Below are 27,352 nucleotides of genomic sequence, written 5' to 3'. Positions count from 1 at the left end.
CAATCAGTCTACAAGAAAAGGTGGATAAAGAAATTCATCGGCTGATAAATGAAGGACATATCGTAAAATTACAAGAGTGCTCAGATAATTATTTCGTCTCTCCTATCGTCATTACAGTAAAAAAGGACGGAAGCATAAAAATTAGCACTAGAATCAAGAGATTTGAATAAACAAGTACACAAAAATAAGTACCAAATGCCAAATATTAACGAATTATATGACGGAGTAAGTCAGATTATCGCGGAGAAAAAATCGGGGAATGTATATTTTACAACATTGGATTTCACATATGCGTATGGACAAGTCGCATTAGAACAAAAAACGAGCGAGCAATGCAATTTCTCACTAGTCGGCGGAAAATCCACGGAGACTTATCGTTTTAAAAACGGATTTTACGGACTTACGTCAATGCCGGCGGAATTCCAGAAGGTAATTGATAATTTAATTAAGGAGTTCCCCCAGGCTAACGCGTTCATTGATGATATCTTAATTGCTTCAAAATGAACTAAAATCGAACACATTGCGTTGGTGGAAAAGATATTGAAAAAGCTGGACGTCTCCAATGTCGCGTTAAAATTGCGAAAATGTGAATTTGCGAAAACGGAGTGCGAATGGCTTGGATTTCGAATTGGGGAAAGTGGTATAACGCCCTTAGTAAGAAAAACACAAGCAATAGAAGACTTGAAAACCCCAAAATCTTGAAAGCAGTTGAAATCTTTGATGGGTTCACTACACAGCTTACACAAATTTTTACCCAAACTCGCCGAATTAAGCGCACCGTTAAGGCCATTTCTGAGTCAAAATAACGATTTTGTCTGGACACCCGTTTGCGAAAATGCGTTCCAACAATTAAAATCGCTGGTGGAAAAAAATTGTCGAATTACGACATTTCGACATTCACCGTGAAACTAGAATTATTTGTGACGCTAGTCACGATGGCCTAGGGGCCGTCTTAGAACAGTATGGCGCATCCGGGTGGCACCCGATTTCGTTTGCATCCCGTTATCTTAATCCGGCTGAAAAAAGTACTCCACAAACGAATTAGAATTACTCGCGGTAGTGTGGGCCACGGAACATTTTTGGAATTATATATACGGTCGGTATTTCACAGTGATATCTGACCATAAAGTGCTACTCACATTGTTGAATTCGTCGCCGAAAGAAAATAAAACATTTTTCAGTCAATTAACTCGATGGTATGATCGACTGGTGCCATACGACTTTAAAGTTGAACATAGACAAGGGTCAAAAATGGGAATGGCTGACTATTTGTCTCGGTTTCCGTCCGCAGAGGCGCCGCCCGAGACAAGTCATTACGATGAAAATTTTACAGTAGCAAAGATAAGAATGATAAACGCGGCGTTGAGGCCCAAGGATAAAATGAAGCCTAGGGGTCAAGAAGTGAATAACATTAAGCAAAAACCGACGGTAGGGGGCGAACAGTCATGTTTCGACACAACAAAATCAGCTTCATCCAATGAGAATGAAAGAAAAGACGATTATGCAAATATTCACCGTGATCACAAACGCTCAATAGAGGGCGTGTTTACATGCAACCGACGGTTAACCAATCAGCGTCGAGATATTTGCATACCGGCGGAAATATGCAAATACCAAAGAACGAGATTCAGACTTTGTTCTCATTGCTTAAATTACAGTTGCAAACATAAAAAATTGATTCAATACTCTCGAAACCCTTCCATTTCAACTAACTACAATTGCAAGCCTTCTGCGTCGAAAATTTACAGTTGCAAACCATGCGTCTTACAAGATTACAGAGAAGAGCCACTTACTTTGAAGAATTACAGCAGCAAAGATTACAGTGAAAAGCCATTTACTTTGAAAAATTACAGTAGCAAAACCCTAATTCGAAATAACTTGAGTAACCCAAAATATAAAAAAAATGAGTAATTCGCCAGAGAAAAATGATCCTCCAACTTCGGCAATAGTCAACACATCAACTAATTTGGGAAATGTTAATCTAAATGTTGTACTGAACCGCCTAAATCAACCTCCTAGCGTTAGTTCGGATTCCGATATTGAAATGATACCACCCGAAAAACTTGGTATTAAACAGACTAATTCTAAAAAACTAAATACAATTATATCTTTTCCACATCAATTACCCGGTTTATCGTACCCACTTGTACAAAATGAAAAATGGATCTACTCTATAGTGCCATCGGATAGTAAAATAGTGAAGAAAATTGAACACCCGGAAGTTTTGAATTTAAAATTGATTGAAGCAAACATTGAAAAAGACCCAATTATGAAGACCATCCGAGATAACATCAGAGACAAAAACCCACGAGCAAAGGAGATTGTTACAAGATAAGGACAATACTACGCCCAGCATTACAACGATTTCGCAGTACGTGAGAATTGCCTGTGGATGGACGGCCGGTTAGCAATACCGAAGGACCTATCATCAGCAATTCTGAATCGCCTACATTATAATCATCATGGGCGGGATAAGATGTTCGCGGCCGCAAAGGACGTGTGGATTCCCCTTATGCACCGAAATATCGCGGCCACAGCTAAATACTGCAAAAGTTGCTTAGAAGCAGGTAAAAAGCTTAAACCGAACATTCCGAAAAGTGACATGGGGGAAACGTATGTTCCTAAGGAACCAAATGATTTGGTCCAATTAGATTTCTGGGGTCCAGTAAACTATATAAGGGGTCGGAAAAAGTATGTGCTTGTAGCAGTAGATACTTTCTCGCATTGGCCGTCGGCGTATGTTTGTTCAAGCAACAAATCAAAAAATGTATTGAAGTTCATAAGGAAGTACATAAATACTCATGGACACCCAAGGAAATTGCACATGGATCAAGCCACGGGTTCAAAATTTCTGTAACTACGAAGGTATTGAACTTATGAAATCTCCGGTTAGGGACCATCGCGCAACAGGAATGGTTGAACGGACTATTGGGTCGATAAAAAATCACGTGTTGACTTATCTCCAGGAAAATAAAAACTACAAGTTTGGAGCGATGATATCCCGTGCGCTTAGTGCATTACGTTTCGTGCCACATTCTAAAACTAAACTAACGCCGTTCGAAGCATACCATGGTCGAGAAGCAAATACGGCACTGCGAAATTTAACGAAAAAGTCGTCATTGAAAAACTTAAATTGGAACAATGTTGTGAATCAAAAGTTATCTTGTTTAGACAAGGCGGGAAACCTCCCGGAAGTTGAACTTACCCTAGATTGGGAGAAGAGAAGTGACTTAGTGTACGCCCCTCAAAATAGGAAAGCTCCAATCATTTTGGATGATGACGTGGTAGCGTATCCCAAGGCTCCGGAAGTTGTTGACCCCAAGGAACTAAGCCCACCCAAGACCCCAACATGGCTGAAAAAGCACAAATTAAGTTCAACGACGGTGTATCAGAGGACCGGGAAGACGGGTCCAAAGGACCCAAGGAGGTATAAACGTTTGCCATTAAAAATTGAAAAATTGACTAAGCATACGGTGCAAATGAAAAAAGGGTCGTTACTAAGGCGGAGTGGTGTGTCATTTAGATCGGCGGCTGAAGAAAGCCTAATTGGGAATAGAAGCGGGGAGTGCACCCCTGGACCGAGTAGAAACGTAACTAGTAAACCGGCCCCAAGCGAATCAAACAAGTATAAGCGAAAAGCCGAGAAGGACCGAACCGCAATGGAAAATGCAAGAAAATCGACAAAACAGCGAATAGTGGAATACTCGGCGGACGAGAGCGAGGACGACGACGACGACTACGATAGTGAGTGGGAAATCGGACGAAGGGAACCAACCATAGGTGCGGCGAACGAAGGACAGGATGTACCGTCGGTTAGGGAGAATTCACCACGATCCGTCGGTGGAAAACGAAATAAAAATCAGTACGAAACGGCGACGCGGAAATCAGCACGGCAGAGACGCGGAGTTGACAAAATGGGGGGGGGGGGTTATGATCCACCGCATCGAACATAAATGAGGGAAACGACAAGAAGAGAAAAAGGAGAAAAGTAAACCTTAAGAGAGGTTTGGCGGGTGACAAAACTCAACGAAAACTAAAAACTTAACTAGTACATTTATACAATACCAAACAGTAACAAAAAGTTGATAAATTTTATCTACGCTAAAATTTATTTGTGGTTGCCCGAATGAGATAGGGACCAGTTTTGAGTTTATGTATGTGCTATCAATTCTTCTAGATAGACACCAGTTTGAGTTTATGTAAGTGCTATCAATTCTTCGTTCTGTCTGGGGACCTGCTGTCTTGACCTTGCGATCTCTAATGTCCGATGGGATCTGAAATAAAAGAGTGCAGTAAGATTTCGATTTGATGCCTAACAGTTTGTCTACAATACAACTTATTAACAACCTTTTTGAATTTCCAAACTTACGACTTTAACACCAGCCTGTTTTTCTCAGTGTTCTTGCCTTTCCGAATGACCTGAGGATATGAACCCCATGATGGCTCCAACAGCTTCCAGACTACTCCTTGCTTCGTATTCAGATTTGGCTCTATCTAGTCTCAACTCATTTTTCATCTCGGTTCGAAGGAAACGCATGACTATGGAGTCTTCTCAAGAAACTCGACAGAAGACTATCTAGTCTTCATCGAGCCTTCTTCTCTCTCCAGAATGTCAAATTAAAAAAAAAATTCTCCATCGGGTGTCAAGAAGAGGTTGTAGGACAGTTCCAAAGCACATAACAATCCTTCTCCTGGCTAGGCTGAAACCAGTTTCGTCGTGATTTATGTCAAGAGGTCTTAAAAAGTCAAACTTTTGCTCCCTAACTTCTTTTTTTTTATGTGACATCAAGTTTTCCAAGGTCACTTTAGTCGTTACACACTTCGCTGACAAGGGAGTCTCCGTCTCATTCTCGAGAAATATCCTTCAAATTGTTTCGCCCAGAATTAGCACGTTAATTTCTTCTCTACAGACTATTCAACTCTAGATTTTTAGTACTCAAGATTGTTTTTCCTCAAGATTGGATTCGAGTGACTCAAGATTTTTTAACTCAAGCTTCATGTAATGCGGAACACTCATTGCATTCTTCCCTAATGTCATCTCTGGTACCTTTCAGTTCAAAATCGGGTTGTATTTTTTCAGTTTTGATCTGAAAAATAAGTAGGAGTTTGACTAAACTCAACACTCGTGAACTAATCTCAAACCCGTTTCATCATGTATTGTGCCAATATGTCACAAAAACGCAGATTCTTGTTCCCAAACTTCACTTTGTCATGTCGCAGCAAGTTGCCAGCGTAATTCTTGATATGCACCAACGCACAGCAGTTTGACTTCTGTTCTGCAGAAAAAATTCACCCAAGACTCTTCGCTGACCAAATGTTCCTTGTCTCATTTATGAAATAACCCTGTAAGTGCTTATCCCAGATTTCAGCCAGGTGGCACCTTCACTCCAGACTATTCAATTCTAAATTCTTTAAACTATGATTATTTTGCCTCAAGATATGAGTTTGAGTGTTTTTTTTTTTCAGCTCAAGCTTCATGGAATGCGGAATACTGATTGCGTTAATCGCTATGGTCCTTTCTGGTATCTTTCAGTTCAGTTACTGGTTTTATGTGTTTCAAGTTTGATCTGAAAATTGCATTAGATTAAGATTTGCGTTCGCACCTTCTGTAGCAAAATATCTGGCTTCGTTTGATTAAAAGAAAACGGTGATCACCGATCAACCATCATTTTAACGCAAAAATCTTTTTCTTTAAATTTATTTCCGAAGAATACTCCTTTTATAAAACACTAAACAGAATTTCAGGTTTGATCGTGATTCTAGCACTTGAATTGTTTTAATATATACTCATGCATACAGTGAAAACTCATTAGATTTTATCTTAGTGTGGCCTAGATCAATGGCCACTTTTTTATTCTCATGGAACTCCAGATTTAATATCTCGCTCAGGAGTGACCTCCAAGAGTCCATTTTTAATTGTTAAGCATCGAGCTCAAGTCGCTTCTCATGTCATTTCTCATGCGATGTTCAAGTAATTCTTCCGAGGAAGATATAACGTTATCTTGCTTTCCGCAAAGATTACCTGTAAATTGGCATAATTTCACCCCGGCTTCAGTTTACCTCTGTTCGGATCATGATTAGGTATTGATAGTTTTTGCCTTCTCTTTTCGACCGGGAATTTACACAGACGAGAAAGTGCCATGTCACTACGGGTACTGGGTCTATGATAGTCTTGTCACGCTTAGCACTGAAAAACAGAGATACTCATCAGTAGTTTGTGAAACTATGAGAGGAGATTCAACCAATCCACTAACTCCCGGTTTCTACTAGAGCAGGAAATTCCAATTTAGGTAATCATTTCCCAAAATTGCGTTTAATTTTGTCTTGAAGCTCATATCTTGCTCATAAATGGTTTGCCTCATTGCAATTTTGGTGCGCAATAAATTATTATGCGGGACCTGCCGCTTACGCGTGCCATCAAAACCCCTTTTTTTGCTCGTTTGTCCCAAACTGACCGATGTTGTTTCAAACCCCCATAACTTTTCAAAACAATACTAAAGGTGATGTTTTTCACATTTGATCTTTAGATAACAATTTTTTCCGCTTAATTCAAAATTTTTCGTCACAAAAAAAAATCGAACTTTGAGTTAAGAAAATCGAAAGAAAAATCATAATAATTGCCGAGTCGCAATTTTTATACAATGGTATTACTTTTTTTTTCGGTGTCATTGCGTCCACAACATGGCGTCATCGCCCGAAACCCAACAATCTATTAAGAAACTGATTCAACCTACACTGACTACGTTGTCGGGCAGCCATGGCCCAGAAGCGCAGCCTTGGCTAAGTGGGTAAGACGCGCGGCCTTTAACATAAAGATCGTCGATTCGATGCCCGCTTCATTTGCGTTTGGAAGGTTCCTAGTGTTATCCCCCTCCTCAACGTGGGACCGGCTGCGGCAAAAGTGACGACATCTCTCTCCTTCACGTAAGAAAAGGCGCAAGCTTGAATGGTCGTAACTGGGCCGGGCTAATAAAAAAATCCGGCCAGCCCCCACAGCTCATTAGCCTCATACTTTGTTTTTAATATTTGAAGTTGAATCTGATACTTCTGTTGTTTCGTTTGTATGAGGTTGAAGTTCGACGCAACTGCTCACTATCATAGAAGTAATTTTTTTTGGGTTATATTGGAATTTTTTTGTCTGGTTCAACTTTTCTAAGTTATGGGTTTCTGAAGCCTACAAGTTAACAGGGGTAAACTGGAAAAATTCATGGAGTATCTGTTTTCTTGTGGTATATCGACGTCTTTGTCGAAAACCCGCTTACTTCTGTAACTTCTGGAGCGGATCGCTGGAAAAAAATTCTATTAAAAAAACTTATGATGTTTCGATAATATAAACTCAAATGTTTTCAATTTTAATTAAATCTAAATTTTTTTCAAAATGGCACGTGTTAGATGTTTTAGGGAAAAGATAAAAATTGTTAGCCAAACTTACTTGATTTAAATCAATTTTTCAGTGATCAGTGATAAAAGTTGAATGCCATTTTTATTGTGGATCTTCTATCGCTCCCCAACCTTTTTTCATTCCCTCACCCCAAAATTTGAAATCAATTTTGAAAAGTCATTTTAACATTGTTATAATGCATTCAAATTTGGAAAGGCGAACAAACAAACTAACTATCGTGAACAGATTCTTTCTTCAAACTCTAAATCGTAACATCACGCTTTTATTACTACAAAACACTAACAATAATACCTAATAATGCAAAAAAAAACAACTCTAAAAACGGGAAACTTGAAATATGGGAAGGGTCTTGAAAAAGAGCCCGTTCGACTCCCTATCTAATTTTCTTGTTTTTCTTTAATTTTTTTAATATGTAATTGTCACAAAAATGTCATATGACTAACAAATTTACTTACAATCAGAGTTTATCTTCATATATGGTCTCGTAAAATCAATCTTCAGTGGAAGGAAACGGTAGAAGATCCTTATTGATTTTTTATGTTGTATATTTATATTATTTGGGGACTCATTGTTTAATCGGAAGCTAAATTATAAGTGACGAAATGTATATATCAGCGAAGAAGAAGCACAAGTCGAAGACTAAAAACCTTCTGTCGACACAGTACGATTCAGGTAGCATTAAACAAAATAATATACGTATGGGCATTTTTTCATTTTTCAACAAAAATTTTATTTTTTCTAAATTTTAGTTTTATACGATATTATGGTTGAATGCGTGACTTTTTGGATGTAAAATGTGAAAAATAATTATATTCATGGGATTAACCGTACAATATGCCCCCTCTCCTAGGTGACCTATCGTAGAATGCCCCCCCCCCCCCCCCCTCCAAGCATGTATTTCTGAAAAATAATTCTGTATAAATTATGGGCTCTTTTTCCTTTCCCCCCCACCTGCAAATTTTTACGTGTAAATTTGTTGACTACATTGTCCGATTGCTATGAAAATTTACATACAGGCTAATAAGGCCACGACAAACATATTTGGTCTTAATACTCAACCTCGTAAAACCACTCCTTACACTAATATATTGAAGGTCGTGTGAGGTGGGGATGGGGGGGGGGGGGTAGGAGGAAAAAGAACCAAGTTATGGACCAAACAAACATATTTGGTCTTAATACTCAACCTCGTAAAACCACTCCTTACACTAATATATTGAAGGTCGTGTGAGGTGGGGATGGGGGGGGGGGGGGTAGGAGGAAAAAGAACCAAGTTATGCAATTGAAAATGTTCATACAATCTTGTTTTTTGATAGGCTAAATGCATTTGAATCGACTCTTTGGCTCTTTTTCCTTTGCTCGGACAATCGGACAATGTGGTCAACAAATTTACATGTAAAAATTTGCAGGTGGGGGGGGGGGAAGGAAAAAGAGCCGTAGTTGCCATGGCCTTATTAGTGCGTATGCCTTTATTCATAATAATCAAATAATCTGAACCACTTTTCCATTTGTAAAGTTTTGAAGGTGGGGGGGGGGGGGGGGAGGAAAAAGATTAACTTTTTATTGTTCCGCCGATAACTCAATCTTGTTAGTAAGGTGATATCAGAGTTATTTTATAAAAATAAACTCGTATTTTCTCCCCCTAACTCGATTTGGGGAGGGGGAGATTGTACGGATTGATCCTGTTCATGAAAGCAAATTTTTTGCTGGCGAAGTTTTATTGCTGTGATAGAGCGTTGTTTGGGTAGTGGAGAAGGGTCTTCTTCGTTTGTTCCGACTTTCGAAGAAAAAGGCGGAATATTTGTGCTCGGAGCGGTTTTTTTCTACAGGCAAATTTCGACTTTTAATTAGTCAATTTGATCCTGTCATCGTTTTTCTTAAAGTTATGGCGGTTGAAAGATGGCCAATTTGGCCAATTTGGAATTATAAATGCGCTATATATTTTGTGCTATTAACGCGTAAGAGGAGATTTAATCCTTAACCTCTCCCGATTAAATTGAGGCATGCTTTTTAGTTCTCAGCTATATGCTAAATGTATTACTTCGTACTTTACATGGCTTGTGGGCGTGTTTTCACAAAAAAAAAACAAATTCAAATTTTTTATGAACGTTTCATCAACTTTTTCTAAAGTAAACACTTTTCCATAGACTTTAAAGGGGCATTCAGGCTCTTTGCCAGTCCCCCTATTGATTTTTTGGAATTGTATTATAAAAAAAGCTTATTTAAAATGACTTTTCTTGATATAAAATGCATTAAAACGTGTCAGCGTAAACAGGTGAACAAATTTTCACAACATTTCTTTGATGCAAAATGTCGTGAGAACAAATTTTCAATAGCTTTATTTTGAATTCTTATGAGTTACGAGGGGGTGGGAAACTGGAAAATAACCGGCAGTCGGAACATTCAAGGCTACGCCCTGATACGAGATGCTTTGTTTTGCTTAATGACTCTTTATATCTTGAGTTTTATGCAGAAATCATTTAACGAGGTAAGAAGAAAAATCTAAAATCGTTAGCCTCAAAGATTGCGGTTGCCTCAATAATCAAACGAAACTCTCCGATTTCCATAATCTAGGTATAGCAAAAATTAGCAAAAATAACGTTTAAAAAGGCCTTATAATTTGAAAAACAAATTATTATGTCAGTCTGAAAAACAAAAAAAAACTGAGGCAAAACTGAAACAACTAAAAGTTGCTTCCGGAATCCAAAGTAGGTCTTTTCTCCATCACTCTCCCCAGCTCACAATTTTATTCCTCCGACTTTATTATCGAAAGTAACGGAATATTTATGCTTGGGTGGTTTTTTTTCTTCAGACTAACTTCGACTTTTTAACTAGCAATTTATTACGGAGTTTTTTTATTCATTCAAAAAATAGTGTTGTCCTGAGCCTAAATTTGAAATGATATTTCCCTGTGATCTTTTTTTGTAAGGTTATGGCGGCTTAAAAATTGCCATTTTTGCCAATTAGGGACAATTAACGCGCGATTTATTTCGTATTTTGCGCTACTAACACGTAGGCGGCGATTTAATTCGTCTTAGAAATCGTTCCAAGTTGGTTAAACGAAGGTTATTTGCCATGATTGATTTGTTACAAGGAGCGAAACCTATCACTTTGAATTTTATTTTGCGTGTGGGTGGATAATTTTCCCATAAAATCTCAAATTAAAAAAAAAAAATTCATTTTTTTATTACATTTAAATTTTTCATTTTATTACTGCTCCCTAGACTTTATAAGGTAGTCGGAATATTCAGGGGTTTGCCCTGATACGAGCAGTCTTGTTTCAGTTTTGAGAATCTTTTTTCAACCTTGTCAGTCATAATATAATGACATCATGTTGCAATATAACTCGTCTAATAAGATTAAGTGATAATTCATACATTTCATCGTAACATCAAGCATTTTCCGGCTCTTTTCCAGTTCGCCCTTTTCAAAATATCGAACCTTATGATTGTTTTACGTGTTATTAGGGCTAAACGCATGATGTTACGATTTCAAATTTGAAGAACAAATCTGTTCACAGATGTCAATTTGTTCACCGCTCCAAATTTCATAGCATTATGGCAACATTAAATAAGGTTTTCCTAATTGAATTTGAAAGGGGGAAACTGGAAAAGAACCTATTCGCCATAAAAATACCAATTAGGGAGCATTGGGAGAAAAAGTTCAATTGAGAGCATTAGTGCTTCAATGTGGTTCTGTTTTTGACATTCTATGAGCTAGTCGGATCGGCTTTTTTCCAGTTTCCCAGCCCCCTCGTAAAATTACAAAAATAGCTGCTCAGAAACTGTTCACACGGAATTTTGCATGAAAAAATATTGTAAAAAATTGTTCACTTGTTCACACTGACACGTTGTAAGTCAGTTTATAACCAATAAAGTCATTTTGAATAGACTTTCATTTATAAAATTTCAAAGAAAATCAAGGGGGGGGGGGGGGGGTGGGACTGAGAAAGAGCTGTCGGATTTCTTCTTTAACTATTTCTTACACTTTTGCAAAATGGGCATTTTTGTAATAGGTACAAAATCGCATCTAGTTCAAAGTGTGAGCAAAATTGTTTTCATCAAAAAATTCTTGCGCAACTACCTTCGGCGCTAAAAATTGGCTTTTTATGAATACAACCATGATTTTCTGCTTTCAAAAAATTATGGAAAAAATCGTATGAAAACAAAACTAAAAATAATCTGGGTTATTTGATAAATAGCAGTTTGATAAAAAATGGCTCCTTATTGGTTATAAAATGAAAAAAAATTAACGGGGTTTAAAATATTCTGGGCTTCTTTCTAAGCAGCTGCTTGTTTGCGTCTTTTTATTTGATTGCTTCGACTAACGTTTCAAGTATTTCATATTATGGTTTCACTATGGTTAAATATTGTTTCGACTTTCGCAACGAATTTAACGGAATATTTGCGCTTGGGTGGTTTTTTCTTCGGACTATTTTCGACTTTTTAACTAAGATTTTTCAACAGATTTTTTTATATTACGCGAAAGGTATTGCTGTCTTTGATCATTTACCTGTGGTCAGTTATTTGTGTTTTAATGTTTGCCAAAACAGCCAATTTGCGACAATTAACGACCGATATTATTCGCGCTATTATCGCGTTAGCGGAGATTTAACCCTTCGTAGAAATCATTTCAAATTGATTGAAACAGGCTATTTATCATAATTTCTACGTTACTAGGAGCGAAAACTATCCCTTTGTATTTTATATGGCGTGTGGGGGTTGATTAAAAAACTCAACATTTCTGTTAATTTTTTTCTTTTTTGCGAAAAACTCATCATTTCTTAAAGCGGACAGTGGATCATAGATCTTAAAAGACAGTCGGAACATTCAGGGTTTTACCCTGATACGAGCAATTTTGTAATAAATAGCATTTAAAATATTTCAATAAAACTTTAGATTTCTTTGTAAAAGTATCTTAAACTTGAAATTGTTCAGGTTTGATTTTGAAATCTACATGTGTTGCTGATTTGACTGATAAAACATCGTTGAGTAGCGAGTACTACAATTCTGGATTCAACAGTTCTTATAATTGGTTATATTTAGTGATAAGAGCTGTTTCTCATGATAGAGGAACCAAAATATGCAAACCTGTCAACCACTTAGAATTGTTAGACGATAAGCAAACTAGACGTGACCAACAAAAACGAATGTAGACGTTAAATTGTTTTTGCAAAACTGGCTTTTTAGACGGAAAGCAAAGGGGTTAAAAAAACGTATTGCTTAAAACAACTTTTCATAAACACAAAAATGGAATATGATCCCACTGCATATCAAAAAATTTATCGTAATCGATTTATAAAACATTAATTTCAATATCGTTAAATATTTTTGAAACGCATAAATAATACAATTGCCTCATGAGAAAGTTGCGGAATGTGAAAATTTCGGCATGTGAAAAAATGACTTGCATTGAAAAAAGCTCGAATAAAATTAATTGTAGTCGGTAAACAAATTTGAGACACGAACAAAACAATTACGTCTAATTTCCCATATTTGTAACTTTGCATCGACGTCTAAATTCGTTTTTATTGGTCATGTCAGTTTTGCTTTTCGTCTGATTTCCTAGGCTCCAAACAATTCGCAATTAGAACACATTTTCAGTTTCGGCACTATTGTACTTCGGCACTGTTGAACGCTCCTCGCAAAGTGTTCCAATATATGGTTGTGCGAATTGAAGAAAAGATCTTAAGCAGATTACATTTTTATTCAACCGTTTCTCAGCAAAAACTGCCATCGTTTTTCAGTGAAACATCCAGTAGATATTTTTGATCATTTTTCATTAGCTTTTCAAATTAGCTTTTTATTAGCAGCTTGTCGATTCAGTCATCCAATAAAAGCTCAGACCGTTTGGTCAATTTGTTTATGTTCAGTATGGTATGTGCTCAAAACTATCTGCTGGTATACACTAAATCAGTGATCTTTGCATGAGTCTTACATTTTACAACATCTATAATAATTCGGTGATGAAGTCCCATAAGATGTAGAGACCAAACTAGTGAAATCACCATTTCAGCCAATCAAAAATAAGTTTTCAGAAAGCTGATAGAAAACAATGATTTCAAGCTAAGCAAACAAATTCAGACCATTAGAATAAAATTGACTGTTTGCATAATCAGCAAACAATTGAATTTTCATTTAATCAAAATCTGTCAGATCTAAGATGCATTGGGAATACCGGGGGCAGTACAACAGTGCCGAAAAAAAATTAGTTCAACAGTGCCGAAAATTTGATCAAATTTCAACATATTAAGTGCCGCGATCAAAAATTGAACTTTACAATGACGCTTTACAGTTTTGAGCGAGAAAATTTGCAACTTGGATGTTTTGGCGCCAAAATAAATGTTTAATTAGCAGTTGCAGACATAATTAAACAATTTTCTTTGAAATATGCACGAATTATACAGCAGAATTGTAAAACCTTGAGCAAATTGGAATGTCTAACAGGGGCCTAGGAAATTAGACGAAAATTAAATTAGACAAGACCAACAAAAACAAATTAGACTTCAATGCAAATATACAAATATGGGAAATAAGATAAGACGTAATTGTATTGTTAGTGTCTGAAATTTTTATGCTGACTACAATTAACTTTTGTTCGAGCTTTCTTAACTGCAAATTATCTTTTCACATGGCGCAGTTTTCATATTCCGCAATTTTCACATGCCGCAATTGTATATTTTATGCACTTCAAAATGTTGCATAATAATGATATTAACGTTTTATAAATCAATTGTGATAAATATTGTGATATGCAATGGGATCATATACTATTTTTGTAATTATGAAAACTTTTCTGCAATAAGTTTTGTTAGCTCTTTGCTTTCCGTCTAAATTGATAGTTTTGCAGAAACATTTAACATCCTTATTCGGTTTTAATGGTCACGTCTAATTTGCTTGTCGTCTAAATTCATACCCCCCAAATTTTGTTTGTTTAACAAGTGACAGCAATCAAAATGGGCACTTGTGTCTCTTCAACTTTCGTTCATTTGAATCGAAATACATGTCAGTGATTTGGGATGAGTAAAAACAGTGTTGAAAATAATAATTTGGCACTGTTGAACTACATTTTTTTTCGGCACTGCTGTACTGCCCTATTTTGTGCGCACCTTGTTTTCAACCAACCGAACTCATTTGTGGTGGTATGTTGTTACGTTGTTTGCTCGTAGACCTCAATAACAACAATTTTTTCATATTTATTGCAAAGTTTTAGCAACATCGATGACCTAAAGCGTCCTAAATAGTCAAAAAAAAATTACGTTTTCTTTACTTAACTTCTTGTTTGAAACTGTTTTTGTTCCAACTTTAATAACGAAAGTAACGGAATATTTGCGCTCGGGGTGGGTTTTTTCTTCTTCAGACATAATTTGACTTCTTAACTGGCCATTTATGATTTTTTTTAATAATTCGAAAGTTATTGTTGTCCTAAGCTTAAATTTGAAAAGATTTTTCAGCTGTGATCATTTTTTGGTAAAATTATGGGGGTTTGAAGATTGCCATTTACGCCATTTTGGCCAATTTGGGACACTTAAAGCGCAATATTTTTCGCGCTACTAACGCATAAGCGAGATTTAATCAGTCTTAGAAATCGTTACAATTTGGTTCAAGGAAGCTTAAAGAAATTAAATTGATTTGTTAATAGGATTAAAATCTATCACTTTGTATTTAATATGGAGTGTGGGGGGATGTTTTCACAAAAAATCTCAATTTTTTTTAAAACAAAACTTTAATTTTATTTTATTATATATAAATTTTTTATGTTAATACTGTTCCATAGACCTTAAAAGGCAGTAGGAAAATTCAGGGTTTCGCCCTGATACGGACAGTCTTGTTTATGTTTACGTGAGAAACTGATTAGCACTGTCAAGATACGCGGTTTCTTATTTCATGACTAAAAAATCTGTGAATAATTTGACATTAGAATCACTCAAACCTGTTTTCTGCTGCACTTCGCGGCTTTTTAAACAGGCTAGATAGCCTTCAGTTTCCGCTCAATGTGGTGCTCTTTGAATTTTAAATTATTGTTCCAACTTTGGAATCTTTGTGCTCGGGGTGGTTTTTTTTTCTTCAGACTAATTTCGACTTTTTAACTAGCCCTTTTTGACGGTTTTTTTTTCATATCATTCGAAAGCTATTGTTGTCCTGAGCTTGAATTTGAAAAGATATTTTACCTGTGATCATTTTTCATAAAGTTACGGGGGTTTAAAGACGGTCATTTTGGCCAATTTGGGACAATTAACGCGCGATAAATTTCGCGCTATTAACGCGTAAGCGGGGATTTAATCCGTCTTAGAAATCGTTCCAAATTGGTTCAATGATGCTTTTATGCCATAATTGATTTGTTAATAGGCGCAAAATCTATCACTTTCAATTGTTTTTTGCATAAAATCTCAAATTTTTTCAAAATTTTTTAAATTTTTTTTCTATTACATTGAAATTTTTCATTTTATTAATGCTCCATAGACCTTAAAAGGCAGTCGGAACATTCAGGGCTTGGCCCTGATACGAGCAGTCTTGTAATTTTTTATATTTCATTCTAGTGCTATGTAAATTTCAAAATTCGTTTTCATTTTGCATGCAGCTGCACGAGCTAACTAGAGATAATTGACAGTAAGTTTGAACCTAACTCTCAACACCGCCGAAATAATTGAATACATCTATGAACACAGTGAAGACATAGAGGTTTTGTTTCAAGTTCAGAGAAACTTTGTGTGAAGATGAAGATATTAATTGCTAGATTTTTATTCATATTTTATAAAAAACAATTTTAATAATGTTCTGATTAAAATTTGTTAAAATTAAATTAGGTTTTTCCAACGTGCAATCCGTAACCATTTGCAAATAGGTTCTACAGCAGAGCAACTTGAGCAAAATCCTGATCGAATTTTCTTTGAAGCACTTGAACGGTTCTTCAAGTGCAAACTTAACGAATTATAATCTTTGTCTCTGCTGACTTGTCTGTCTGGCTTGTAATAAAATTCGGGACTTTATAAAAAACAAATTGACCGAATGGCACGATCTATTTAAACATTTTCTGTTTGGTACCTACTAACGAATCCGCCTCACATAAAGAACTAATTTAACGCTTACACCAATGGGTGGATTTTGCACCTTTAAATTAACAATTTTCTTCCATCATCCATTACAATAATGCAGGGAAGGTAAGACGTAAAGAAAAAATTCAAGTAGCCTAAGCTCTGATTGCATGACTCATTTCATAGGCTGCTAAAAAGTTCTAGAATGTTATTGCGTGAACCAGACCAAGTCTCGTCTAAAGCATAGCTATTTCTGTTGAGTAATTAATAGTTTAATTTTTAAATTTTTTTAATTGTAGTTCCTGCGAACCGTTTAACAAAAAATATGTGTCCAGTTAATAATCAAAATGGTCTAGGAGCAGAATAGGTCCAAGAGCAGAAGCAGAAGCAGAGCAGAATGGGTCCAAAAACAAAAGCATATCAACTCTTAAAATTAATCTGTAATTTGAGTATGAGAATTGTCAATACTACCACACATACGAATAAATAATCCATGATTTGAGTAATTTGACTGAGATTTTTTAAATTCAAAAAACATACTTGAAGAAATTATTCAGTTCATAGATAACTTATTCTTTTCTTGGTATTATTGACGTTTTTTTAAAAATTGTTTAGTATCATTTAGCCCGTATAAATCAATAAAATTACTGCTTTTCTGCTCTTGGACTCATTCTGCTCCTAGACCCTTCTTTTTTTTGCTCCGCCTCATTAGCATACAAAAATGCATTCTGCTCAAATTGATTCCTTCGTTCTACCAAAATTCCGAGCATCTTAGTTGATAAAAAATAACATTTTAAGTTATACTCAAATACAATGCTGATTTAAACTAACAAGACAAAACAAACAAAACTCGAATAAAAAATGAAGATGTAAAAGGTTGCTTAGAATTTATATGGTGCAATTTTTTTCCCGAAATTCTCAACCAAAAATTTAACTCCAAAAATGGGTAATTTTGGTTTTTTTCTATTAATCAAAAATTACGCTAAAACTACGATTTTAATTGATGAGAAATATAAATCACAAGAAGTCTTTTACACAGCCCAACAAAGTTCCAAAAAGTTTTAATCTCCAAAACGTTGAGTAAATTGTTTAAAATTTGTTTTTACGCAAAGATTTTGGGTTTTATATAGTAAATTCTTTTTCACGCTTCTTGACTCTCACGCAAAAATATTTTCTCTTATACAGGTTTTTGAAGATTCGATATTTCTGGAATTTTGTGGGGCTGGGCAAGAGACTTCTTGTGATTTATATTTCTCATCAGTTAACAAAGTAGTTTCAGCGTAGTTTTTGATTAATTGAAAAAAGCCAAAATAACTCATTTTTGGGATAAAATTTTGGTTGGGAGTTGCGGAGAAAAAATTGCTCCATAATAATTCTGGTGAAATTTTCAGCAACTTTTGTTCCCTTCATTTTTTGTCTAATCCTAACATAATTTGAGAAAAACGCGTTTGAAATTTCAAAAGTGATTCGTTTTGTCCGGTTAGTTTAAATCAGCACTGTAAAATTTTGTCACTAGGGTTACGTATTAAAACAAGACTGCTCGTATCATGGCGAAGTTCTGAATGTTCCGACTGCCTCTTACGGTCTATGGCGCAGTAATAACATGAAAAAATAAAAGTAAAAAAAAAAGAAGTTTTTTTTTTAATTTAACATTTTTTTTCTGAAATTCATCTCCCCACACGCCATATTAAGTATAAAGTGATAGATTTCGCTCCAAATAAAAAAATAATTACGGCAAATAAGAGTCTTTCAACCAATTTGGAACAATTTTCAAGACGGATTAACTCTCCGCTGACGCGTTAATAGCGCGAAATAAACACCGAGTTAATTGTCCCAAATTGGTCAAAATGGCAATCTTTAAACCCTCATAACTTTACGAAAAAGGATCACAAGCGAAATATTCCACTTGAACTTTGCCAACTTTCAGGAAAAAATTTGTCTAAGAAAAGAGTTTGAAAAGAGTTTGAAAAGAGTTTGTCTATCTTTCAGGAAAAAAATTGAAATTTATAAAAGCCAGTGGAGATGTTTATTCGAGCCGTGTGGCTCTTTTCTATCAATTTCAGGAAAAAAATTTCAAACATAATTGCACTAAAATTAATTGTTGGTTTAAATAAGTTTTGTTGGTTTAAATAACACTTTGCGCACCAATTAAAATCATTTGCCCAAGTAAAATTATGCTTCCCCAGTAGTAAGGGTAGAAATGGCATAAAAAATTTGAACATTCTTTTTTTTGAAAGTATGTTTTTTGCTTGTGAACACTCTATGGAACAGCAGAACTTTTTATCAAGCCACTGTTGTGAAATTTAGTTGGTTGTATAATGAAACATTTAAATTGTTATATTATTATTGTGCCATTTATTCAAGTTTTAAAATTTAAATAGCTTAAGGCTCAAGTTTTTCTTCAAATAACCAAAGAATAGTTATAAAACAAGCTTACAACAAAACATACTACACATTTTAGCCATGCCAATTTACTTACTGACATAAATTATCTGGACAAAATATATAATTACCACTTGGAAATGGAGAGGTTTTTTTCTGAGTTTGGTTTATAATTAAAAAATGGATAGAAATGCATTTTTCTCATGCATTTTTTTTGCAATACTCAAAAAAGTCCAAAAAAATTTTAAATTTTTTTTGATGTAAAAATTTTGTTTTGAAAACTGCTACTTGTTGTTTTTATTGATTTGTATGAAAAAATTTCAAAACATTATCTCTGTCTTAGGAAAAAATTAGAGCAAAATTGTATGTGTTCTAGAAAAAGTTAAGAGCGTGAGAATCTTCTCCCTAAGTAACATGACTACATGATTACAGTCATAGTTACGTTAATATGTTTTCATCCATTTCACTTCATATTTTTTTCGTTTTCATTATTTTGAGAAAGCAAGGCGTCTTCTTGCGAGTATCTGATTTTAGTTTTTTTAAGTATATGCCAACCAATTTATCTATTTCATTTTTTCCTCGCGACAAAAACAGCCAAAAAACACGAAAACAAAAACTTGCTCAATAGCCGGATACAGTTTTATTGAAATTACTTCTATTCGCAAACCCGCATCTGAACTTATGCTTCTGAACGTAACACGCGCCTAAAACTCTGAATCAAGCCGGCTAACAAAAGCAACAAAAATCGAAGAAGGCCTCAATTTCTGAATCACTCTTATTGATGCAAGAAAACACTTCCAACTTCAATTTGTAAAAACATAAAATTAGAATCTGACGATTTGACTATGATTAGGATCTGACGGGAGTGACTCATCTGACCAAAAGTCTCACATGGACCAGACAATGCTACCCTACAGTTATGCAGAGACCACACTGCCCCCTAGCTATTACGATTCTGGCACTCAACTCAACACGGCCGATGGTGCAGCTACCAACAGTCCAGTTAGTTGGAACAGCTCTTTTCCCTCCAAATCCCACTCTAATAAAAATAATAATCAAACTTTTGATTATGAAAAAACCAGCCGCAGTATAAGTCAACCGAAAATGCGCAGAGTATATAAACCAGCCGAAAACTTACGTCATTTGAAACCAAAGTATATAAACCAGCCAAAAATGTTACTTCATATGAATGAAATTTGCATAACTTTCGTAACTATTACATAATTTTTACAAAAAATGCAGAAGTTTTTTGCATTATAAATGACATTTTAGTTAATATAAAACTACATCTGGGAGATCAACATTGATCTCCAGATCCGTTTTCAGATGTCTCTATAGTACGAGCATCAATATTATGTTGCAACGCGTTGGTTTGTAAAGTTAGGTATATGGGACAAAAATGTTGGTAACGGCCTAATCAGTCCACGCGCCAATTGTTTTTAACAATTTGGCACTGTGAACAATTTTTGCGAACAATAACTGGTTCGAGTCCCTAAGTGGAGGAAATTTTCAAACGGTTCCACCGGTTTTTTTCTTGATCTTCTCTTTAATCTAAGAAATGTTCTGTAAAATCTAGCGTTTGGGAAGTTTTCCTACTTTTGGGAGATTAATCCGAAATAAAGATTGAATTGAGTGGTGTTTTTAGGACCAGGGGCCTCCGAGTGAATCCCCGAAGGGGAGCCGGTCTGTGGCTTTCGACGAGAGAGTGGACTACAGGAAGAGAAGCAGCACCGTAGATGAGGAGCCCTCAAACAGCAATTTCGACAGCACAAACATGTCTGGGTAAGACGCCGGCTACATGTATTGTTCCGACCATTTGAACAATTATTGTTCCGACCGTTTTTTTTCCCACGCAAAATCAGGTATCACAAATAATCATCGGAGTGGGTTGAGTGATATAGATATATCATATTAAAGCCCTTTCAGTCGTGACTCGAACCATATCAGAAATTTCCAAAAGTTTCCCTAGTGTTGAAAAAACCGTTTGAAATGTTTAATTTTTTTGCCTTAGTTCGAGCAAATAAAGCAAGCGAGCAGGCTTACAACAGCAAATTATGCCTAATTTAAGACCCTAAAACTTAATTTTAAGCAAGTAAAATTAGTTTTTGGAGTTTTTTAGCTTCACTTTTAAATTTTCATTTAGTTATTCTATTCAATTTTCTGCAAAAATTTTGTCCAATTTTCCTATATTACTATGACTGTCTAATATGCCTATTTTATATTTTTACGTCAAATCCTTCTATCACATCAAGCAGAAAAAATTACTCTTCTTTGGAAAAAAACGTTCTGAACCGCAGTTTTCTAAAGACCATGGTCGGAACATTCTGTGCTACTTGCACAGTAACTCGCTATTCTTGTTCTCTGTATGACTTTTTCGATTTGACCGACCTATTTGGCGTTTCGAAGGAAATATCAAATCGCTAACATAGCTCAAATCTTATAGAAACTGCAAAGCCCTGGTTTTTCCGACTGCCTTTCATAGCCAATTAAAAAGTTTTCCCATGAAAAATTGGTGAAACAATAAAAAAAATCACAAAAGATGACTTCAGTGATTCGTCTCTCAATCAATATTGTACTAAATGTGAAATATTTTTTTAATTGACTCAGAATAACAAGACCCTTCAGATGATAAAAAAAATCCGTCGAAAATTTCTAGTTAAAAAGTAAAAAAGTGACGGAAGAAAAAACCACTACAAGCATATATATTCCGCTCTTTGTTTAAAAGTAGGAACAACAAGCGTAGCCAATTGCTGCGCAAGCAGTACAAAATTTTACGATCCCATTGTTTTTTACTCATCACTTAGAAGAACTAGGATTTTTTTTCTTGTTTTTAAGTATTTTCCATTGTAAAATGTTCTACTGTTTTCTTTGATCTTAAAACAAAAAAAACTTCAGCTGCAAAAGTTGAACAGTAATGGCTGAACTGTTTTTTTTTTTAAATTTGATAACGACAAAAATCTTTAATGGAGATGATCAGGGCCAATTAAATGCGTACATTTTAGCCGGAAAACAATTTTAAAAAATTCATTGATGATATAAAAAAATTTCGGAAATTTCTTTTTTGAATGGAAGTGAAATATTTTCTGAGAAGTTTTCACACTTGGCGCGCACTAATTTTTTGAAATACACCAAATGGGCAAAATGAAATTATTTATTTTTTCCGTGATTGTTTCTTATAGAATGGATACAAATTTTTAATTGTCAATGAAGCCAGTGAAGTCATATACATAGATCGTTTTGAAGATTTTTTTCGGGAAAAACATATATTCTTCACTCACAATTTTAATTTTTTTTTGCGGTTTGAAGAATTTTTGTCATTAAGTTACATAGTTCCAAACATAAATTAGCATGCATTCAAATAATCACACATGGTGTTTTTCTACGAATCAATCAATTTTTTTGTTTCTAAAAATTCATTAAAATTTTTGAACTGTATGTTGGCCATGGGACCATGTTATTGTTGAACAATCAGAAAGCAAGTGGTAATCGATTAACCAGAAAAGGTTTTTTAAAGAATACTTGATTAAAGTCCCCCAAAAAATTGGTTGACACAGAATGTAGCGCAAAGTTTTCCGCTGACAGAAAAAAAACATCATTAGTATTTTAATAGACAACCCTGTTTGTGAAAAAAGTATATCAATTATCATAAGTTTATAGTTAACCTGAAAATAAAGTATAATTCAATGCTATGAAGAATCTAAATAGACACATTTTTTCGTTCGACTGTAGGTTAAACTCAAACCTTCTTCGAATTGAATTTGTCTTTGTTATGAAAAGTCAAGTCTATCCATTCTTTAATATATAATAATCTGAAGAATGGGATCAACTGGCCCAGTTTTTTGACATTATTAATCTGGCCATTGAAAACTGGGAGGAAATTTCTCCTTGGATGTGTTATTGTTTTTTTTGTTTTCAGTTCTCGCTCGTAAAAACAAGTACCATGAATACTCATTGAACTGCGTCGAATATTAAGTTATTTTAATTTCCGTTTACTTGTGATTTGGACCAAAACTAAAGATTTTCAAAAAAATGTTCAATTGTCGAGAAAATCCTGTAAGAATTTTTGACTTTTATTTTAAGTTCCAGCAGATGAAGCGAGCCAGCAGGCTTATAATAGAAATTTTTTTATGAAATATAGAATCAGCCGTGACATTTTTTCAGCCCTGAAAACTTAATTTTAGTCAAGTGTCCAGTTTTTTAGCGCAATTTAAAAAATAAAAATTTCAAATTGTCTTCGAAAAAATTAATTAAAAGTTGAAGAAAAATTTTTTGAATTCATTGAAAAATGCTTTCATTTTCTTAGTTTTTGACATAAAAATTGCAAATAATAATTGAAAACTTACTTGAAAACAAAGTTCCTTTCCAAATTGCGGTCAGAACGATATCATGCCGGGCCTGGCATTTAGGAAAGCAATTAAAGAAGCCATCCGATTTATTACGACTACCTCTAACAGCAGAAAACATACGTTTTTACAGTTCCTTGCCATTTTTTTTAGTTTGAGATTTTTGATAAGCCACTCATAAAATGAAACGTGCATAGGAAATACTGCTCCAAAATCGTTTTTAAATGTACCAATTCACAAATTACTGAAAACATATTCTTGATTGTGTTGCATATCTTGACCCGAACGTGACACAATATAACAAAACTTTGCTAATTTTGCCCACAAAAAAGTCACCATCTGGATATCCATGCAAAAATTCAGGTTGTTAAAAAAGCCAGATTTAGTTTTCGACTTCAATGTGAGCAATTTGATCTTGTTAAGTCGATATTAGTAAGTCGTTAATTTTCTAAGTTTAATTTTTTGTAGTTAGTTAAATCTTAGTACAAAAATTTCAGAAATTATTAAACAGGTATTTCCAGCGTTAGCTGGCTTCTAGTAAAATATTGAAAAATTATATTCTTTGGACAATATCAAAAATCAAGGGTGAAAAGTTGAGTCGTACAAAACTAACTTGTTGCTCGCGATAATTTGCCACGGATAAATAATTCGCGTTACACTTTCAGAAATATGAATAAAATTTTCAAAGCACGCATAAAGTAGTCCAGATCATATGGCCAAAATGGCTATTTTCAAACTCCCAGATCTCTGCAAAAAACGATCGGAGGTAAAAATATGTTTTTTAACCTTTTGATTCAGGGAGTTGATATCTTCAATGTGGTATAAAAACTATTACTTCGATCGCCAAAAATTGGCTGAACAAAAAGCCACACTAAGCATAAATACTCCGTTTTCTTCGAAAGTCTGAACAACAAGTCGCTAATTTGATTGATCTTAACAAGCCGTTAAACAAGAGTAATTTGATCTTCATAATCTTGGCATATGGGTAATTTGATCATAACAGAGGTAAGGTTATATCGTTCAACCTTTTCTAGACCAACACGAGATCTTCGCATTATTTGGATAAATCAAGAATAACAAAAACCTTAACATAAAGAATTGAGAAACACCCTCAAATCAGATCATTTGAGGCCAAAATGGTTTCTCAAGGTATGAACACTGTTCTGGGGGTCCCTGAAGTGTTTCCCGACGTCCAAGCAGGGAAACTCGTAAATCGACTGACAATTATTTCACAATTTTTTTTGACAATCTTTTGTTTGGATTTTATTTTGAAGTCTTAGATCTTTCAGCAGTGAAGATCCAACCGATGAGCATGAAGATCAAACAGCTGTGAGTGATAGGAGTACGCAGGAGGAGAGAGTGGCCGAGGAGCAGGATGGGTATCTGAGGGCATCTAGCAGTGTCACAGGGACCCAGTTGACATCCACCTCCCCCAATTCACCACATTAAGATCCACTATTTCATTAATAATTTGGATTTTTTTACTCAGGATTTATTCTTTGAGCGCAAAATGCACAATTTTTTATCGGCTGTACTTAGTATCCGCTCCCCTTCTGTTTGGCACCCTTTCCTTCAAACTTTTTAGACATTCCCAAAGCGACTTTGGGTGACGGATGTCAACTTGATCCGCGTCACTGCAACACAGAAGCAGATACAAGCAACAGTACGAGTAACAGTACTGGCTACGGTATCAAGAAGAGTAAAAGTAGGTCCAGTGGGTATTCGGACAGCAGTAAGTCTTCTACAACATCCAGTGTGCCTTCAGGTACATTAAGCTCATTTATCTTAGAGGTGAAGGACACCAATACAAAGTGGTTCAGTTGTTTAAGCAGAAGTGCTTTTCTTCCCTATTTAAAACTCCAAGGCTTTTTTGGCTATTTTATTGGCCGAAAACGTTGTTTTGCCTTCAAAGCATCAAAACACGGATCATGCAACGTGATTATTTTTCGTGCTGCTCATTGCTCTGGTGAAATATCTAAATAAATACATTCCAAATTGAATATTAAACCAAAAAAAATAGCTGAACGAAAATTTTCTTAAATCAAAACTTTATTCTCCATGATTGAAAGATTAGTTTCTCTTCAATTTTTTTTTCGATTAGATTTGGAATAAAATATCAGAAAAAACAGTCGCAAAAACTGAGTTAGAAAGTTTGATTCACAGATTCATATACAAGCTCTAGTGGCTCGAAAAGATCAGGAGTGTCCACAAAGTCAGAGGGCTCTAGAGGGTCAGAATCTAAGAAGTCGAAGGGTTCCGAAAGTTCAGGTTCTAAGTCATCTGGTGGATCAGAAACGCCTGGCTCTCAGAAGTCCCGAGGATCAAGTATTTCCTTAGGCTCCCGAGTTTCAGGAGGGACTCAAAGATCTGTTTCTTCAGACCAGGGTTGGTATAAAATTAATCTTTTGATTGCATCTGCAATCACATGACATGATATGCAAGGAAAAACTATTTTTAACTCAGGGGCGGATTTAGGGGGGGGGAGGGGGGCGGATGCCCTTCTCTCAGGAATTTAACCCCCTGCCGACCCAAAGGATCCCCCCTTTGTACTTTTTTGAGATATCGATTTTTGGTGACGGACCCTAAAATTTTTCTAAAGGTGCCTTCGGCGCCAAAATATACTAATTTTGCGGGGGGAGCGCTCGCCGAAAAAACGCAATTTTTGGTCAAAATTTTTCAAAAATTGCCTAAAAACGCCTTTTTGACCTTTATTTTTCAAAATTTTGGCTGTGGCGCAGACAATTTGGTCAAAATGGGGTCTTTATAGTGATTTAGGAGAGCTCAGAAAATGAATTTGGTCGACCTAAAAAAAGTCGACAAAATTTTCGAAATTTTTTGAAAATCCGCCCCCCTCGAGAAAATCCTAAATCCGCCCCTGTTTATACATAACCCATGTTATATATATAAGACTCTAAATTATAAGCCAAATGCCTCAGCCAAATTCTATTTGCAGAGTTATAAACAATATTTCTACTTCCTATGTATAAAATTTTTTGAGGGGAGCAGCAGTGAAGTGGTTACGTCTCCGCCTCTCAATCGCAAGGTCGGGTGTTCGAGGCCCACCATGATCCGTTTTTGTTGCTTGAGAATGTGTCATTTTTACCCAGCTAAAAAAATAACCAAAAGTAACCAATTTTTTACCCAGGAAAAGTAACCAAAAAATTGCATGGAGATCTTAGGCAAGGGCACAGCACAGGTTTTCCGCGAAGAGCTAAACAGCTCTTATGTTAGTCTTTTCCCTTAAATGTTTAAATGAAAATAATAAAGAAGGTACCAAAATAAAGTAACTGTAGTTAAATCAACATTAAGATTTGGGATTTGGTTTTTCCTACTTAAAATGTGTTCTTCTCGCCCCAGTTTTTCGATAGCTTTGTTTTTTTCCTAAACTTTCTCTTCTGTTAGACCAAAAAAGTCCGATCACCTGTCTTCATTCAGATTCTGTTCTTCCGTTTTTTTTTCTTTTTTTCTGCGCCAAATATCATTTTTTGTTTGATCTAAGTGGCTTAAAAACCAAAATTTTGCTGCAACACTCAATTTCTGACAATTTCTGCATAACTTCAGTTGAATGGAACACTAGTAAAAAATTGTCATGATATGTATCTTACACATTTACTTACTGTATGTTCAGCCTTGCTGAAGTTTTGAAACTTTCGAAATCACCATTTTAAACCTTGTATCTTTTTAAATAGCAAAACTTATAACGTATCTTAATACTTCGAAAACTTGATCCCTATCTTGTTACAAAGCCTGCATCACGGATGTGCTGTTCCTTTTCTTAATACATGGAGGCTACAAGCACCTCCTGGTTGTCTTCACCAACATATGATTCATATGTATCTATGTACACATGAATGCATGTGTATGTCTCCGCAACAATTGAGTTTGATATAGTTCTTTCAACTAGACTTTATGATTAAGCAAACCGAACCGAAAAATTTTATCGACCAAGTTGTAACGTTTTCTACCGACCAATAAAGAAGTGTGGAGTGTTTTAGATTTTTTTTTGTTTTTCACATAGCACAGCTACATCAATTTCATCATTGGTTGGGTCGAGTGATAGATCATATGGAAAACCAGTTTGAAAGTTTTGAGTTAAAGTCCAATTTCGAACGAGTAAAGCGATCAAGTAATGTCCGTTATAATTAAAAAATGGCCATTCAGGCTGAAAAATAAGAAAAACCAGTTTTAGAAACT

At 35.2% G+C, this 27,352-nt stretch overlaps 1 protein-coding gene across 1 annotated transcript; it reads left to right on the top strand.

Annotated features, from left to right (window-relative positions):
* The first annotated feature begins 6,235 nt into the window (after positions 1-6,235).
* Positions 6,236-24,607, top strand: LOC134841139 (uncharacterized). The gene is made up of 4 exons (XM_063856936.1): positions 6,236-6,290; positions 19,669-19,817; positions 20,461-20,597; positions 24,448-24,607. Exons 2-4 carry the CDS (start codon positions 19,707-19,709, stop codon positions 24,605-24,607), a joined length of 408 nt encoding a protein of 135 aa, XP_063713006.1. The 5' UTR covers positions 6,236-6,290; positions 19,669-19,706.
* Positions 24,608-27,352: the final 2,745 nt, after the last annotated feature.

This window comes from Symsagittifera roscoffensis, chromosome 3, assembly GCF_963678635.1.
Source record: "Symsagittifera roscoffensis chromosome 3, txSymRosc1.1, whole genome shotgun sequence".
Taxonomy (NCBI): domain Eukaryota; kingdom Metazoa; phylum Xenacoelomorpha; order Acoela; family Convolutidae; genus Symsagittifera; species Symsagittifera roscoffensis.
The sequence above is the reverse complement of the archived record's forward strand: the minus strand, read 5'-3'. Positions and strand labels throughout refer to the sequence as shown.

Coding starts and splice junctions, on each gene's coding strand:
- LOC134841139 (XM_063856936.1), top strand. CDS start 19,707: ATGGACCAGACAATGCTACCCTACAGTTATGCAGAGACCACACTGCCC. Junction 19,818..20,460: donor GTGCAGCTACCAACAGTCCA/GTTAGTTGGAAC, acceptor TGGTGTTTTTAG/GACCAGGGGCCTCCGAGTGA. Junction 20,598..24,447: donor GACAGCACAAACATGTCTGG/GTAAGACGCCGG, acceptor TAGATCTTTCAG/CAGTGAAGATCCAACCGATG.